Here is a 17494-nt window from a genome sequence, read left to right as displayed (position 1 = left end):
CAGATGTTTCACCTCTTCTGTGTCTAACCAGTCAAAAGTTTTTTTTTTTTTTCCATTGGATGTATGACAGACCTTGGTGAGATCTAAAAAATCTACAAGGAATAATATGCAGCAAGTTGATGCCAAGATGCTCAAGAACGTAGTGAGAGCAAACATCCACAGCCCAAGGAATGCTGATATTCACATCATACCTGTTGTTGTGGATGTGGTGAAAGACCTCACTGCATGGTGGGTGATGGGGCTGTGTTGACAGCTTTTCCATGTATCTGTAGAGAAGGAGATTCCTCCACAGGATGAGTGGGGGTTCTCCAGGTCACACATATAGACTCTCCAGAGGGCTAGCATGGAAGGCACCAGTAGTAAGATGAATCCCGATGCTGTGGGCAGGGTTTAGGATAGACAGCTTAGACTTCATTGAAGAGTCGTAAATGAAACTGCCACAGTCCATCTTAGAGAGGATTAAGGTACGTAAAGTCAAAGCATTACTGTCTGGTCTCTGCCCATGACCAACCATTTTTTAAATGTTAAGTGACCATCTGTACTTAATGCAGAGATGTTGCAAGTGTGATTCCATGATAGTCTGCTGTTAAGAAGACATAGTAACATGATAGATGGAGCAAATGGTCGAGAACTGTTGCTGAGGAACAGAGTGGAGGGAGGAAACAAACTCCTCAATCATGTGAAGTGTACACACTGGGTCTTTGCTGCAGAGAATGTAAATCTGCTCTGTAGATTCCAGTGTGACAGACAATTGATGGCAATCTGTAAACCATATTCTACCCTTATCATCCTCTGGGAAATGCTATAGACTGCAAGATCATCAATATAAAAGAGATACTGAGACTGACAAACCAGCAGTGCTGACTCAGAACATGCTGCCAGTGTCACACTTAAAACTGACATTTGTAGCACTCCATTTTCCTGTTAAAAGAGAGAAGGAAAGTCACAGAAGTGATGATCCTGGAGAAGGCCCGAGAGGAATAGTGTCCACCACATTACAGAAATGCAATGAAGTTTGGTGGACAACCATGGAATGTGATACAAGGTGGTACAAAGCAGAGTACTGCTGAAGTACTCCACCATGGAATCGACACATGAAAATTCTAAGACTGTAAAAGTCACAGACTAATGGAAAGCTTCCCAGTCAGCAGACCTGATAATCTAGTTCAGATACTAGGACAACAAGGGACGTTCCGGAAATGTGCAGATTCACAAGGTAGTTACTGCCATACAAATCCATAGGGATGCGACATTTCAAGGTGGACTGCCTACCCTGGTCTACAGAGGGCAAGGTCCTGACTTCAGGATGAGCTGTGTAGCATCACTTGAGTTTAAAAGGAGTTAATCAAAACCAGCATATGCATTGGAAAGTCTTCATCCCTTTCATCAGTAACAACTGATCCCTAAAGTATATGGCAAGAAGCTGCCAAGAAAAATAAATTGTGGAGCCAACAGGGATACAAGGTGCGTTAAAACAAAATATTGAGACTAATTTTGTAGTGAGAGAACTGGGAATACTGCAGCACCAAGACTGTTACGAGACGGTAGCTACAACCCTCCTTTACCTTCAATCCAAGTTTGAACTTACTAGCATGAATATGTCTGGTTATGTCATGGGTCTGTACATGTTCTCTTACAGCCACAAAAATGGAGAATAATAATCTTGAGGAACTTTGTGCAATCAAGTTTTGTGTCAAACTAGGAGAGGGTGCTGACCGCCTCTGTGGTCTAGTGGTCAGAGTTCCTGCCTACAGATCCAGAGGTCCCGGCTTCGATTCCCGGAGCTACCAGAATTCCTGAAAAGTACTGGGTCTGGAACGGGGTCCACTCAGCTTCGTGAGGATAACTGAGGAGGTATTTCAAGGAAATAGTGGCTCCGGTCTAGAAAACCAAGATTAACGGCTGTGGGAATCCACTGTGCTCGCAATGTGACATCCTCTATCCGCAAAGTTGGCACTAACTTCGCCAACAGGCAGTGGTTGCTCGGTCGGTATAGTTTGCTTGTGGACTACAGACCACGGAGTTTCTTGGTTTGGAGGAGGGCGCTACTGATACCTATAAAAAGATTCAGAAAGTGTTTGGTAATGATTCTTTATCACATGCTTAAGTCTTTCAGTGTCATGAAGGCTTCATAAAATGTTGAGAAATGAAGATGAACCACGAGCTGCCTGTGAGAACAAGCATAAATGTCAACCATGTGAGGGCTTTCATTCATCAAGATCAATGTCTGACAATCTGAATGATCACTGATGAACTTAACATTAATGAACATATGGCCCACCAAGTTGTTAAACAAGATTTGAACATGAGAAAACTGTGTGCAAAGATGGTTCCAAAAAATCTGAATGATAAAAAAGCATGTTGAAATGAAGCGCTGACAGAAATGCTTGAACGGCTTGAAACTGAACCAGATTTTCATAATCTGGTCATAACAGGTGGTGATAGCTGTTTTTTTTTTTTCGAATATGACCCTGAAACCAACAGGCACAACACAGAATGGTAAACACCACAGTCTCAAGACAGAAGAAAGCTCACATGAGTAACTAAAAAACCATGACAATGGTCATCAATTTCCTTTTAAATCTCATGGGGTAGGCCACAAAAAATCTGTACCACCTGGTGTCATGGTGAATAAAAAATATCTTGAATTCCTGCACTGCCTGAGAAAGATGGTGATCAAAACTGCAAGCAACAGGATCCTTTGATCTACATCATGACAACACACCCACACACAGCATTGTCAGTTCATGAATTTCTAGCAAAAGAGTTCATTCCTGTGCTTCTGCAGGCTCCTTATTATCCAGATTTGTCACCTTCTGATTTTTACTTGATCAAAAAATTGAAATCAAGAGTCAAGGGCTATCATTTTGAACACTTGACAATGTTCAGAAGGCTGTAACCAATGCCATCAAGACTCTTAACAGAAACTGACTCCAACCCTACTACAAGCCGTGGAAAAATCACTGGGTCAAGTGTGCTGCATCAAAGGGATGTTATTTTGAAGGGGACAATGATGATTTAGAGGAATACCATATTTACGCATGTATAGGCTGCGTGCGTGTATAGGCCGCAGCACAATTTTCAGACAGAAAATATAGAAAAAATAATTTTCTTGGAATATTATTTCAGGAGTATTACACCCTGTATTACTAATTATGAATATATATATATTTTTTTAAATGAAGTGTGATTTCGAATATTTCGAATATAAGCCGCACCCCAGTTTTCCTCTTGAATTTTTGGCAAAAAATGTGCGGCCTATACATGCGTAAATACGGTAATTGAAAAATGATTTTGTAAAAAATTAATCTCATTACTTTAACACACCTCATATTAGGTTAGTCAAGTCTGCTGGAACTATGGGTACTCACAGTGGCAAATATATTGTCACATGTATGAGTGACTATAGACAGGGTTTGGATTGGTGACTCGATTTATTGCACACTTCAACATACGGCTCATGACTACACTTTACAGTTCACTGATCCACCCAAAACACCAGTGTTCTCACTCTGTTACAGTCTCCACTAGTTGCTGCCCGGTAACAGCTTCCAATGGCGGATGTTCCCCTTACTCTGCGTTCCCAAACTATCTCCGTGCCTCAGCTACCAGCTTCTAATAGCAACAGCTCACAAGGAGTGAACTGCAGTTCTCTGAATAACTCACTAACTTACCAATGCATTCTTCAATTCACTCCACTGTACTGCACTTTCACTATATCTACTGTCAGTGTCAAGAGGTCATAATGGTGGGCCCAAATAGTCATAAGTGTTTAATGTATGGAAAATGTGGATGTGAGTTTCCTGGAGACAGATGCTGGCTGGGCCCTAGTGTTAGATTAGATCTGCAAGTCAGGGAAACCTGTACAGAATCTGTCGACATTTCACTTAAGTAGGTCCACAAGGAAGGAACAAAATGAATGCTTTGGGCACCTGAAAAACTATAATGCTTTTATGGGGTATCATTTGTGTATGCTTTCTTCTTGGGGTGCCAGACTACAAACTACAAACAGACTACAAACAGGTATGGACAGAGTCTGAGCACGTGAGCATGTTTCTCCCAATTATCTGATATAAACCAGAAATCAGAAACCTGTCTTGTTAAGAGGGGTTTCCACTGTACAGTCAGCTGGGGTCAACAATCTGCTGTTAGGACACCCATGTTATAAGTTGGTGTTTGATGAAGATCCATCCAAATACCAGAGGGCCAAGAGGATACTCCATTTGTATATATATCTCAGTCCTGGTGGCAACTATTCCATGGAACATGGTGGTGCTTTTTAATTAAGTGGTGTTATGGGGCTCACAGATGTTTTTGCTGCTGCAATGGGGATGTTTTCAATGGATACATATGACTGGCTCCCAGCTTTTGGTTTGCTTCCCTAAAACTTCATCTAAGCACTGACAATGGATTGTCCTTCACCCAAAGTACCTGAATAGCTCTCTCATCTAGGTAAATGGGACATTTCCTGTCACCAGACACACATGCTCCAGCACAGTTAACACAGTGTGGTGGGAATTGGAGTCTCACCATGTCCACTTTCAGCACAGTTGCCACATATTCAGCTGGAGGCAAATCACTGTTATTTGTCCAGACCAGTGAACCACAAACACTGCACAGGGTGCATAATGTATGCGAAGACTGACACCTATTCATACCCAAGTTCTACTGTGCTAGACAGGGCTGGACTTCAAAGAGGGAATGGTCTGCAAACCCTGTTCTTGAATGACTGGAATGTGTTTTAAACAAACTGCTTTGAGAACTGGCTCTCTTCCTCTGACATGCCATCAAGGGGGGTCAGTTGTCACAACTTCATGGGATAAGCTGAGAGGCCCGGGAGATTTGCCTTAAGGACGGTCTAAACCTTTTGTTGTTGAAGACTTCAACTAAAGTGTACTGTTCTTCAAACATGCTACATTCATAACCCATTCAGCAATGTTTTCAGGGGGTTCTTTTAGAAGTAAAACAGATTTATGTCTCGTATGCTTTTCTTTGGGTCCTTCAGTTTAAATGAAATGAATTGCAGCATCAGCATCTTGACCCTAACAGTTACAGCACAGGCTTCCATATTTACACCAGATTTCCCCTGTAACAAGTTTATTGGATGCTTAGAAGCTACAACCAAAAGGGCCCTCCCCCCTCTGGAACTGTCAATAAAAGTCTGCACTGGGTGGAAAGAGGATATAGACACCTAAATCTTCCGGTCTGTGCCAGAGTGGGGACCTCCACCATAACCCAATCTTAAAAAATATCTCAGAGGAGTCACTCCTCTAGGACATCTCTAAAAATTCCAAACCTAACAGCAAGTCCTACACCATCAGCACACTGTGACTTCATGCTGTTACCATGGAAATAATAGCCCATGGCTCCCAACTCCAAACCACATAGACTTTTATACATATATACATATGCACATACACAGGCTACAGGGGAACTGTGATTGATTACATCACAGCTCCCAGTCAGTGGTAACATATCAGAATGGCATGGTCAAACCAAAGGTTGCATAACTGTTAAAGAGTGTCTATGTAATCTGAGCCCCATATGTGTCACTATGTAAGTGCACATGACTCATGTTCTGGGCTCCATGCCTGGTCTTGCATAATGTGGCAGCAAGAAGAGTCCACTCAATCTTCACCTCAAGTTCCCAGCAGGTACAGCAAAGTTGGAAAACATTCCAAACCAGTGGGAAATACCAGACACAGAAAACATCCCTGCCAGTGGGACAAAAGTTTATAACTGCAGGGGTACAATAAGACCAAGAAATAAGTAACCTTAGAAGAGGAAAAAATTAAAACTCTTGTGACACACGAGTGTGCATGCACGTGCACACGCATGGCAAAACTGATAAGAAGCTGCGATGATAAATATGGAGATGCTGTGGTGGACATTCAGCACTGAAAGGGACCTTCATTGCATAAAGTGAAGCATTTGAAGGAAAGTAAGCATCATAATTTCTTTCCAGAGCTTAAATGTCTGACAACTCTAGAATTATTATTACCTGTTATTCTCCTCTCTATCGTGGCTTCGAGTTCAGCTTCTTGTTGAATGGCTTCTGAAGAAGGCTGTGGAACTCCTGGGAAGGTGACTAGCACAATACTCATATTATCTCTGCTGCCCTAAAAATAAAATGGGAATTATTACTTTCATAACGAAATTCCTTGAAAACTCACAACAAATCTGCAGGTATATCAACTAACCTTATAAAGACAGGTGTCTATAACTTGATTTGCAATGTTCTCAAGATCGTTTGTAAGGGCAAGTCGGGATCGCACGAAATCGCAAAGGTCCTCATTGGACATGACATCCCACACACCATCACATGCCAGCACCAGGAACTCGTCCCGGTCTTCATCTCTGTCCATGACGGACACTTCAGGCTCAGGTGAGACCAGCTGCTCACAGGGACCACATCCTACCACATTCTTATACTCGTAGTCACCGAGTGCACGAGATACAGCCAGTGATCCATTCACACGCTGGATCATCACATTCCCTCCTGCACGAATGATACGTTCCTTTTCGCTTGGGAGGACAGGCTTGTGGTCTCGTGTGGCAAAAACTGGCTGGCCAGAACGGCACAGCACAGCACGGGAATCTCCACAGTTAGCCACGTATACCTGGCGTGGGGACACCAGCGCACACACAGCCGTTGAGCCTGACTTATCCTCTCCACTGGCCAATTCTGGAAGTTCTCGCATGCGGTCATCCAGGTGAAGGAACCCTGACCGAATACCCTTGATGACATCATTGTGACGAAACTCCTCTGTTTGTACAATGCATTCCAGCAAGTGGTCTGCACAGTGAGCAGAAACTCTGGCTCCAGCATGACCATCAAACACAGCGAAGAATGACCACTGTTGCAGCTCTTCACCTAGCCCTGTGACAGCACAGTGTGCATCTTCCATCTCCACTCGCCATCCTTGCATGCTTGCAACTCCATAACGTAAACCATTGCCACAACCATGTTCATTGTGTTTATCTGTCTTTGGCTTGTCCAGAAACGCACCCATCCTGTTCTTTTATGTTAAAAGCATCTTCATCTGAAACACAATAGCCATACCAACTACAGACATGAAGCACTGCCAACTAAAAGCATATTTTCAGTATTACACGATAATTTACCATTTCAAGTTTGCTTTCCTTATTTCACAAGAAGTGGTCGCTTTCCATCACAATCATATTTGTGTCTCTCCTCCCCCAAAATGTTACGAGCCCGTGAACAAATTTTCATGAAGGCACACATAAATGTGCCATAAAGACAATCCCATCTTTGAAACTTTCAACTTCACTGATTATACATGTGAACTTCCAAAATTGAAGAAATATTAGTGACACACAATGCGGGCTACTGAAATGAGTGGAAACATATGCAAAGTAGATACACCTTGTGCTTTTCATTTTATGACACGTAAGAAAATATCTTGGAAATCAGAAGAAATCTGCATTTTGCCCCTGGTTTGATGGCATAACAGTACTGAAACACTGAAGATTATTGCCCTCTGGGATGTAATGCTAAGAAGTTGACAGGTACCAACTTTCTAGAAGAATACACTGCCTCCTGCCCTGAACATGTAGCAGCCAGTTCCTCTGAAATGTTGGTACTACCTATTCACACTACATGACATCACAGTCCAGAAGGCAGTAGTCTTCATAGTCACCACCACCTCAAATCTTGCACAAACACATAGTGAAGGTACAGACAAGGTATTTCATATGCAGATCATATACATTCTGCATGAACCAGGCTGTATGTTAATAAATATCCTGATGGTGTATAACTCTGAGGTTACATCTTTAAAATTTAATGATGCTGGAGCCTATTTCAATGGAATTATGTACAGAAATGAATCACTAACAGAATAATTAGTAATTTATAGTAGGGCTGGACAGACTTTTGCATGAAAAGTACTACATCTCAATTGTCCAGAACTCTGCAGTCTACTCAATTCAAAACGTTTTCTTAGTAGATAAGAAAAAACTAACCTCACAAACTTCTATAAAAATTATAATAAACAAATATGTCACTATTTTACCATGGTCCTACAGGAGACTGCAACCAACGTCTTTCTTGTCCTGACATAATTCTTGCTAGCTAGCTACTGAAGCACCTGAAATAAGTAGTGGCAATACTGAGAGATATGAAGCAATGTGCTGCTTTGGTCATGACAGAGCAAAACAGTGAATAAGTGTTGTTACAAAGTGTTCTAANAAAGACGGGTGGGGGGGGGGGGGGGCTTTAATAAGCTTCAGATAACATGGAATAAAATTGCATGCCAAGAGCATGGTGCATTTCATCAGACATGTCGGATTGATGTTCTGCCATATTGGGTACAATCCTTAAAAACTGGAAGAGACAATGGAAGAAGCAGCAGAAAACTGAGTGGCATGAATCAGCGGCAAATCAACACCACATTGCTCACATAAGGAACTGCTGCAGATGACAGTTGATATTCATACCAGGAACTTGCAATATATGCTGGCATTAGTGCCCAATAGTACTGCACATCCTCCATGATAAAATGGGGATAAGGAAAACTGCAGCATCATGGGTCCTATGCACTTTGCAGAGATCCAGATGTAGGAGCACATGGCAACAGCCCATGTTCATCTTGAACAGAATGCAAACAAAGCTGACACATTCTTGGACAGACTCGTTTCCTTGGATGAAACATGGGAACATTTATATGAAGTGAAGATGAAACATCAATCAACGAAAATGTTACACCCATCTTTCTCATGTCCCAAATTAAAACAGTGGCAGAGAGTAATCAAGGCAATGCTCATCATGGTTTATGATCATAAGGAATATTATTGTTTGTCACAACATACCACACAGACAGATTGTGAATGTGAAATATAACGCTTACTTCCTGGAACATTACACAAGGTTAACACTTCGTTGGATGCACACTGGGTTACTGGCCCTTGGGCTGATGTTCCTGCACAACTATGTCCAGTATCATATGGTGCAGATCACCGAAGACCTATCGCAGTGCTGGAACTTGAAGGTATTGGATCAGTCTCCACTCTCTAGAGAAATGCACCCATGAGATTACAACCTATTTCTAACAAAGAAGGAAACCCTACAAGGATAAAGATTATGGTTGCACGTAGACATTTCACATGCTATTGAGCAAACTGTAAGAGCGCTCAAGAGAATATATACTGCCAATAAAAACTGCATCTGCCATAGATGAACTGAACCCAGTCATTAATAAAAACAGGTTATTTTGTATCACTGTGTTGCCACTACTTAATTAATTACATTCATATAAGCATGCAATGGGAACACCCATCCTTTGCCTGGGCTGAGAAATCTGAGTCTCACCCATCTTGGGGAAGATCATGACACTTTAATCTTCACATCAATGGAGCATTTACATTGGAATTCAAGGATGCAGCCATCACCATCAATGCGCAGAACTACTGTGGAACCCTCCAAGATCTTCATACTGCCATTAAGAAAAATTGTCCCAGCACGCTCACAATATGTGTCACCATGTGGCTTGCACTGTCCAGTACTACATGCACCAGGTGTTTGATCATCTCACATACAGCCTGGATCTGCCATCATGTGACTTCCATGCATCTGGCTCTCTCGAAAAAGCATCAAAGGGCTGCACATTCACTTCAGACAAAGATGTCAAAACGGCAATGGTGGAGTGCTTCCAGAAGCAACTCAGGAAACTTTGGGGGGTGGGATCCACTGGCTGATGCAAGAATAGGATGCCTGTCTCAGTGTCCATGTACCAATTTTCAACGGTCACTATTCCTTCACCAAGAACAATCTGTGAATTGGTTTCATCCAAAAAAGCCTCAAACATTCACACTGGTCACCACTTAGAGGACAACTCTATACTCAATCTTCTGAATTGAGAAGTGTGATTACTGCATACTGTTTTACCAAGATTCTTTCTTTACAGGTGCAATAACCTTAAAACCTGCTTACTTCATAGAAATTCTGCTACTAAGACTAATAACATTACACCCACAGACAATTCCAAACACAGCGTAAGTAGATTTATTAAGCTAATACATATAATGTTTTATCTTAAAGCTAAAAGGATATTCTTAATTCCATTTGTATTCAACAATTAATTACACTGTTTCAGCAGCGGTTTGCTAAGATGTGAGAATAATGGTGAATGGGTGAACTGGATGAAAGTGGTCTCATCCTATTTCAAAGCACCATCATGGCATCTGTTTGGAGAAACTAAAGAAAACCATAAAATACAAAGTCTAGATAGACATGAACCAAAACAAGATTTTAACTAAGTGTACTGTAGGATATTGGTGGGAAAGCCAGAAAGGAGGAGACCACTGGGAAGACCAAGGTGTAGGTGGGTGGACAATATTAAAATGGATCTTAGAGAGGTAGGATGGGATAGATTGGATTGATCTTGCTCAGGATAGGGACCAGTGGAGGGCATTGGTATCTAGTAAGAAAAAAATATTGCACAGTACATACCCCACATATTTATAATCAAAATCACAGGCCAAAAATTCATGCTACATCAGCATACTACACACTTAATAGGGACACACGGCAGTGTAGTCAGTTGAGGCACTATACTACAAACTGGAAGACTGCGGTTTCAATTTCCGATGTCATTGGATTCTTCAACTGACCTAATCCTTCCATCTGCACTATGGCCCTGGGTTTCACTCAGCCTCTAACAGAAATGAGAGCCAGGAATTCATGGGGGTAAAGGGTGGCTGGTGTGTAAGGTTGACCACTTCACCAACATCTCTGAGCAGACTGTTTAGAAAATGTGGTAGTCTCAATGTCTCACAACCCTATTGGCCTCCATGGCCTGTTACAGAGATAACTTTACCTTTTACACGGTTAATAAAAAGTACATACCACATATTTTCAGTTTTATTTCTGGTAGTACATTAAACTATTCTGCATATACAAACTGGGTCTTAATTGTACACCTTATATGTAGGCATCATGATCTACACATAGGCAACCAGTAACGTTCATACATGTTTTGGCTGCAATTACTCAGTTAATGAAATATGGCAATAGGAAGCAAGCAAGAAGACTAGATGAATAACACAGTTGTGGTTGAAGAGTTTATTGGCTGTGAACAAAAAAAAACATCTGGCAAGTCAGTAATGGTTTATTAAATATGTTGAAATGGTCCACCATTACAGCCAATGCATATATGAGCCTCTTGCTCCAAGATTTCCTGGTTCACTGAAAGACTTCAAGCATGTTCCATACTGTCAACCCTGCTGTTTCAACAGCATTCCACACCTCATCCTGTCACATCACCGGGCATAAACTATGTTCTAGTTCTTCCGATAACCCTACACGCAGAAGCTGACAAGAGTCAGAATGGGTACTCATGGAAGTCACACAATTAGCACTTTTCATCCTATCCATCAACCTGTGTAGTGGCTGTCCATTACATCACAAGAAGAACAGGCAGAAGTCTCACAATGCACTTCCCAAGCTGTAAGCCGCACTGCCAATGATATGTTGTCCGGTAGTTGTGATAACTATTCAGAAAGTGAAACTGGAACCCCTGATTGTTGTGGCAGCAGCTCTTAAGCAGCTAATCGCCAATTATTCCTGCCCAAACATTTTCTGCCAACTGCTACTGGATTAGTGTTTCTTGAAAGGAATGTGAATTTTCATCATCCCATGCATGGTGGTTACAGTTATTCAAAATTCTATTCTGTGTGAATCATGTTTCATCCATGTGCAACACTCAGGTGACAAAGGTTGGAGATGTTGCATCCTGCTGCTGTAGCAGTTCACAGAACACTTCTCAATGCTCTTAACCCAGTGCTGGCTACAGACTCTGAACATGCTGTACAAGGAAGAGATAAAATTGCTGACCATGAAACATATCACCACTGTTTGCTAGGGTATTTGGTGACAGATCACCTGTCTGGTACTACTACTATGGGATACATAGCATCTTCTGTATCGGTGCTCCTGCAACTTCATGGTCTACCAGTACTTGTCATATTGGACTGTGTATGAAATGTTTCTCACAGAAAACATTCCAGAAAAATGAATATCCTGCAATTTGGATCCTGTTGTAGCAGATACTTCTCAGGGTGCAGATGTTCGGTAGCTACACTATTACACTTCTGTTCTGTGTACATTAACACTGTCATGTGTTAGTAACTAGACATGGGGTTTGGATTGGTAATTGGTGTTAGTCAACACTTATGACTTGTAAATACATGTAACTATAACTCACTAATCTGCACATTCTACAGAACACTATAGCACATATTAAGTCTTCTCAGTCTGTCATCTTCACCTGTCATTACTAGGTAATGGCTTCTAACATGAAGATTCCTGTGCTTCAGATTTCACAGCCAACAACCAACTGGGACTGCTGACTCACAAATAACTAACCACGAACTCTGACCTTAAACTACTGACTTGTCCTCTTAGTCCTCATTAGCCTTGGCACAGACTGCATAGAAAACACTGCTCCCAATATTTCTTCTATTGGTGCATGCATATATGTTGCTGTAGGACCATGTTTAATGGACCGCTGCCTAGCAATGGCCACCTCTTCTGGCTCTGCTATTCTGCCTTTCAGATGTCATTTCATAATATCATACGTCAATTTGAAGAATGAATGCTGCACATTCTAAGCCAATCTTTGACACTCAATGTGTCTACCACAGTGATCCCAAGAGTAGTGATGTCATATGAGTCCATTCACTAAATTTTGCCTGAAAATGTGCAAATCCATCAAAATCTTGATATGAATCTTTTCAACATCACAATACTTCCTCTGGGTTGTGATGCCATGTAGTCAGATAAATCTTCAGTGATGTCCCGGAGGAATGCACTGCTCCAGCTTCAGGGTAGAAGAGCAATTCTTCTACCCTGGAGATGCAGACAGCACAATCCTCCAAAGGACTGCTAAAAATCTACTCAGCATCACATCCCAGAAAAGAAATAATCTTCACAGTCCCTGATGTGAGAACCTCAAATCTCATGTAAAAATTGCTTTCTCTGCACCAATAAATACTAAAAGTTTGTATGCTCCAATTATACATCAATTCCTGCCATCCAGAAAATCAATGGCTAGAACATCTCTTTATCTAACGACTCATATATGGTGTATTTATTGTCAACTAAACACTGATATAGTTATATGAAGAATTCAAATTATATTTTATGTGCTAAGATGAATCTAATTTGTGGGATTCTAATGTCACCTAAAGGTTCAACACTACCTTCACACAGCTCAAGAGTTCTTCGTGTTTTCTTCCGGTTCTCCTGGCAAGAACCAGGACAATACCTCTAACAGGTCATAACAGCTTCCTTCTGAATTGTCTCCGATCCATCAATCAATGCATGCAGTCCAGATAAAGAAAGCATGATAAGAGGACCCACAAAATCAATTCTATCAAAGAATACTTTCTTTTGGGATGTTATGCAGTGAAGTTTTGTAGACTGTTACCAACATTCTGAAGAAACCTGTCGACTACATCTTGAGAATCTGTTACTATGAAGATGTTCCTCCAACACACTTACAAGCAATCTATCCGCTACACAGTGCTAACATATTCACAACCACTGCTTTGCGAACCTAAAATCTTACAAGAAATCTGATAAATTACTTGGCCCAATAATGCAGTTAGGCTACATGTTAGACAATAAAGGTGTGATATCAACACATTACTAGATCTACTGCTTATGTTAAGTTATTCAACTGCATCTTCTACAATGCTCCAGGGTTTACACACACACAAAAAAATGTAAAATAAAGTGCCAAATCAGTGTTAATGCTTCTTATAAACAACATCCTAAGGGATTTCATAACCTAAAATGATCATTTTCATAATTCACAAACATGGCACAAATGATCTGTTCATACAATAGCTTTGAAATACTACATGGCACATCTTTACTACTGAGTAGCACATAATAATCACTGCTGTCTGGATCCTGAGAACTTCCCTTGAACGTTAACATAACTACATCAAATTAACAATTGTTTCCAATTCTCATTGTGGAATCTAGAACATCAAACTGGAGGCGCAAGGTACCAGCAAATACAAGTTCCTGCCCATGAATCCTAGAAGAATCAAGAATCAATTACAAACTTAAATGTATTCTAACAGCACCATTAGTTCGAAGTACATATATAACCTTACTTCGTTCAGATGCCACGAATTGGTTATGCATACGAAATTTATTCGACTGAACGTTTTTCAGATCAACTTCATTCAGATTATTCCTAATAACTGTATGAAAATTTGTACGATGCACAAATATTCGTTACAAACTGGCACTGTCCCAACTCAGTATTCGCCTGTACGAAATCTATGTTCATGCCAAAGATTTCATACCCCATGTGCAAACAAAAAATATTCTATATGCAAACACTATTGTTTTAAAAAAATCAGTTGGCTGCAGTGCAAGCAGAAATTCGAGGGCACGAATGATAAAACTCTCACATGCGTCTGACCAGAATTTCATAACCTCTAATCTATTATCTCACAGGCACGTAACATACATCACACATTTTTCATTATATACCTTAAAATTACAGCGTTCCTAGCATCTTCACAGAAAATTATTCTCTTGTTTGAACATATAACCTAGTTACATCGCAAGTTTTGCATTTCAACAACAACAAAATCAACTGCTCTGTATGGCGGATATTTATTTCATATATATTGCGCATGCCCTCTTTCTAAAAATAGTATTCACTGATGATGTCATACCGTTCCAATCACAGCTGATAGCAGAATCATTTCCCGGCTGTTGACAATTATTTCGTTACCTATCTGGACCACAAAAAATACAAATAAAACATAAAATTGTAGACTATGTAAATTTATACTTAAATATGTGTTAACAGAAGTGGCTCGTCCATATGTACTTGGCCTTCGTTTTTCATGCACTTTGAAATTCTTCAGACCCCTTGCTCACTCCAGCAATCAACCTAGTTTCACGTCCCTCTTCCATATCACTAAATGTAAATTTCACAGATGTATAAAGGGGCTTTCAGATCGTTCAGGTTAATTCCATACAACCTATTCCTCTGTAATAGATAATAAACATTGTTTCATGTACCTAGAGCAGTGTTTCTCTCTCACCAAAATCATGACATAGCAGGAAACATGTTTTGAAAATGTGGCACAGTTCAGATACTTGGGAACGACGACGATAACAAATAAAAACCTGATTCAGGAGGAAATTAAGAGGAGATTGAGCTCTGGTAATGCTTGCTACCAGTCAGTCCAAAACCTTTTGTAGTCTCGTCTGCTGTTCAAAAACATAAAAATTAGAATATACAGAACTATAATTTTGCCTGTGGTTCTGTATGGGTGTGAAACTTGGTCTCTTAAATTAAGGGAGGAACATATACTGAGGGTATTTGAGAACAGGGTGTTGAGGAGAATATTTGGACTGGAGAGGGATGAAGTGACATCTTGGAGAAAACTGCATAACGTGTATTCTTCTCCAAGTAGAATTAGAATGATCAAGTCAAGGAAGATGAGGTGGGCAGGGCATGTAGCACGAATGGGGGAGATGAGGAATGTATATAGGATATTGGTGGGAAAGCCAGAAGGAAAGAGACCACTGGGAAGACCAAAGCGTAGGCCGGTGAACAATATTAAAATGGATCTTAAGAGATATAGGATGGGATTGATCTGGCTCAGAATAGGGACTAGTGGAGGGCTCTTGTGAACACGGTAATGAACCTTTGGGTTCCATAAAAAGCTGGGAAATTCTTGAGTAGCTGCAGATTTGGCTTCTCCTCAAGAAGGGCTCAGCTCCATAAGAGCAGTGTTTTCCAACCGCCAGGCTGCGGTCCAGTATCAGACCCTGGCATCAATTATACTGGGTTGTCTTATAGAAAAAATAATTTACCAGGCCACTGAACTAGAGAACCTAGAGTCGGTGCATCACATCTTTCACGCGTGTTGCTTTTGACTAGCAGTAACTTGGGGAGAATTGGTTGTGAAACTAAATGATAAAGGATACTGGGGTCTACCCATTTACATGCAACTCAATTTTTTGTAAGCATGCACGTCCCCAACTAGAACTTCTTTGGTGGTGTTTGTATGTCTGGATGAAAACTGAATGTCAACCTTGAAAAGTAGAGGATGGCCATTTGTATTTATAATTGTGATACGTTAATACCTTTCAGATTTCTTTATAAACTCCTAAACAATGTTCTATTCCCATATGCATATATTCTGTTGATAATATTGTTATCTGGAAATGTAACTCTTTAATCTTGCAGTGTTATGTTCACAAACTGAATGTTATTAAGAAAAATCAATTCTGCAGTAATATATTTGGCTATGAATTGTTCCTTACGAAGGATCAGCCAAACTTTTATACGTGAGGACCAGACAATGAAGAAGTTATATCTCATGTTGCGGACCAAAAGGTTCCAGTAGAATATCCAATGGTAGGATGCAAGTAGGTAGGACCTCCAGTAGGCAAAATAAAGCCACCATCACGAGAAGCAAGGATTTGTTATGGCAGAAGTAATTTCAAATAGATAAAAGTGCATTTTATTTGAACAACTAAGTAATCAGTCCTTTAATAAGAATGATGATATAAATAACATATTTAAGATATTAGGGGAATAAAAGGGAAAATAAATGAGTTAATGATATCTTTATAAAATGAGGAACCCAGTGTAATTTGTCTGACAGAACAATATATAACGGACTATGAAATGGATGCTTCACATATTCCTAAATATAAATTAGGTGCAAGATATTGTAGGAAGAAGTTAATAAATGGTGGTGTCTGCATATTCATTCAAGATGATCTAAATTTTACTACTATACTTCTATAAAAATATTGTAAGGAACGAGACATGGAAATTGCAGCCATTTAATTAAAACTTAATGAGAAAAGGCAATTATTCTCTGTATATACAGAGATCCAGCTTGCAAATGCTTTTAATAAACACTTTCTATCTATAGCTGATTATATTATATCGGATAATAATAAATATACAAGCTCCAATTCATCCAGTTACTTAGTAAATACGTTTAGTAGACCTTTACTAAAATGAATTTGCAGTATGGCTCCACTTATGAAATTGAAAAAAATTATTAAAACATAAAAGACTAAAAAATCAAGTGGATACGATGAAATTTCAAACAGAATAATAAAATTAAGTTCATCATTTATAATTTATCCACTTACTCATACTTCTAACTCAATACTTAATACTGGTATTTTTCCTGATAAATTAAAATTTGCCATAGTTAAACCACTATTTAAAAAAGGGAAAATTCATAATATATCCACCTATAGACCTATATCATTGTTGACTTCTTTTTCTAAGATCATTGGAAAACTCATATATGCGAGACTTATTATTCATATTGAAGCAAATAATCTCTTGGTACATGAACAATACGGTTTTAGGACACACTCCTTGACTGAGAAGGCAGCTTTCACATTCATAGATAATATTTTAACTGTGATGAATAAGTTAATGATGGGAGGCATTTTTTTTTTATTTAC

The 17494-nt window shown here is 39.9% G+C and overlaps 1 protein-coding gene across 6 annotated transcripts in view; it reads right to left on the bottom strand.

Annotated features, from left to right (window-relative positions):
* Window positions 1–14670, bottom strand: part of LOC111862022 (protein phosphatase 1A) — a 51320-nt gene extending 36650 nt beyond the window's left edge. For 2 of the 6 annotated variants that reach the window (XM_023847103.1, XM_023847068.1), the window contains exons 1-4: window positions 14531–14670; window positions 6201–7043; window positions 6002–6119; window positions 192–377 (exon numbers count right to left, since the gene is read on the bottom strand). In XM_023847103.1, coding sequence (XP_023702871.1) covers window positions 192–377; window positions 6002–6119; window positions 6201–7013 — 1117 coding nt within the window. In that variant the 5' untranslated portion in view covers window positions 7014–7043; window positions 14531–14670. Of the gene's footprint in view, window positions 1–191; window positions 378–6001; window positions 6120–6200; window positions 7067–8036; window positions 8090–14145; window positions 14387–14530 lie in introns of those variants that run through there. The other 4 variants (XM_023847086.1, XM_023847077.2, XM_023847094.2 and 1 more) reach the window with 4 other exon arrangements.
* Window positions 14671–17494: the final 2824 nt, after the last annotated feature.

Source organism: Cryptotermes secundus, unplaced genomic scaffold (assembly GCF_002891405.2).
Source record: "Cryptotermes secundus unplaced genomic scaffold, Csec_1.0 scaffold559, whole genome shotgun sequence".
NCBI lineage: Eukaryota > Metazoa > Arthropoda > Insecta > Blattodea > Kalotermitidae > Cryptotermes > Cryptotermes secundus.
Note: the sequence above shows the minus strand (reverse complement) of the source record. Positions and strands in the feature narration are given on the sequence as shown.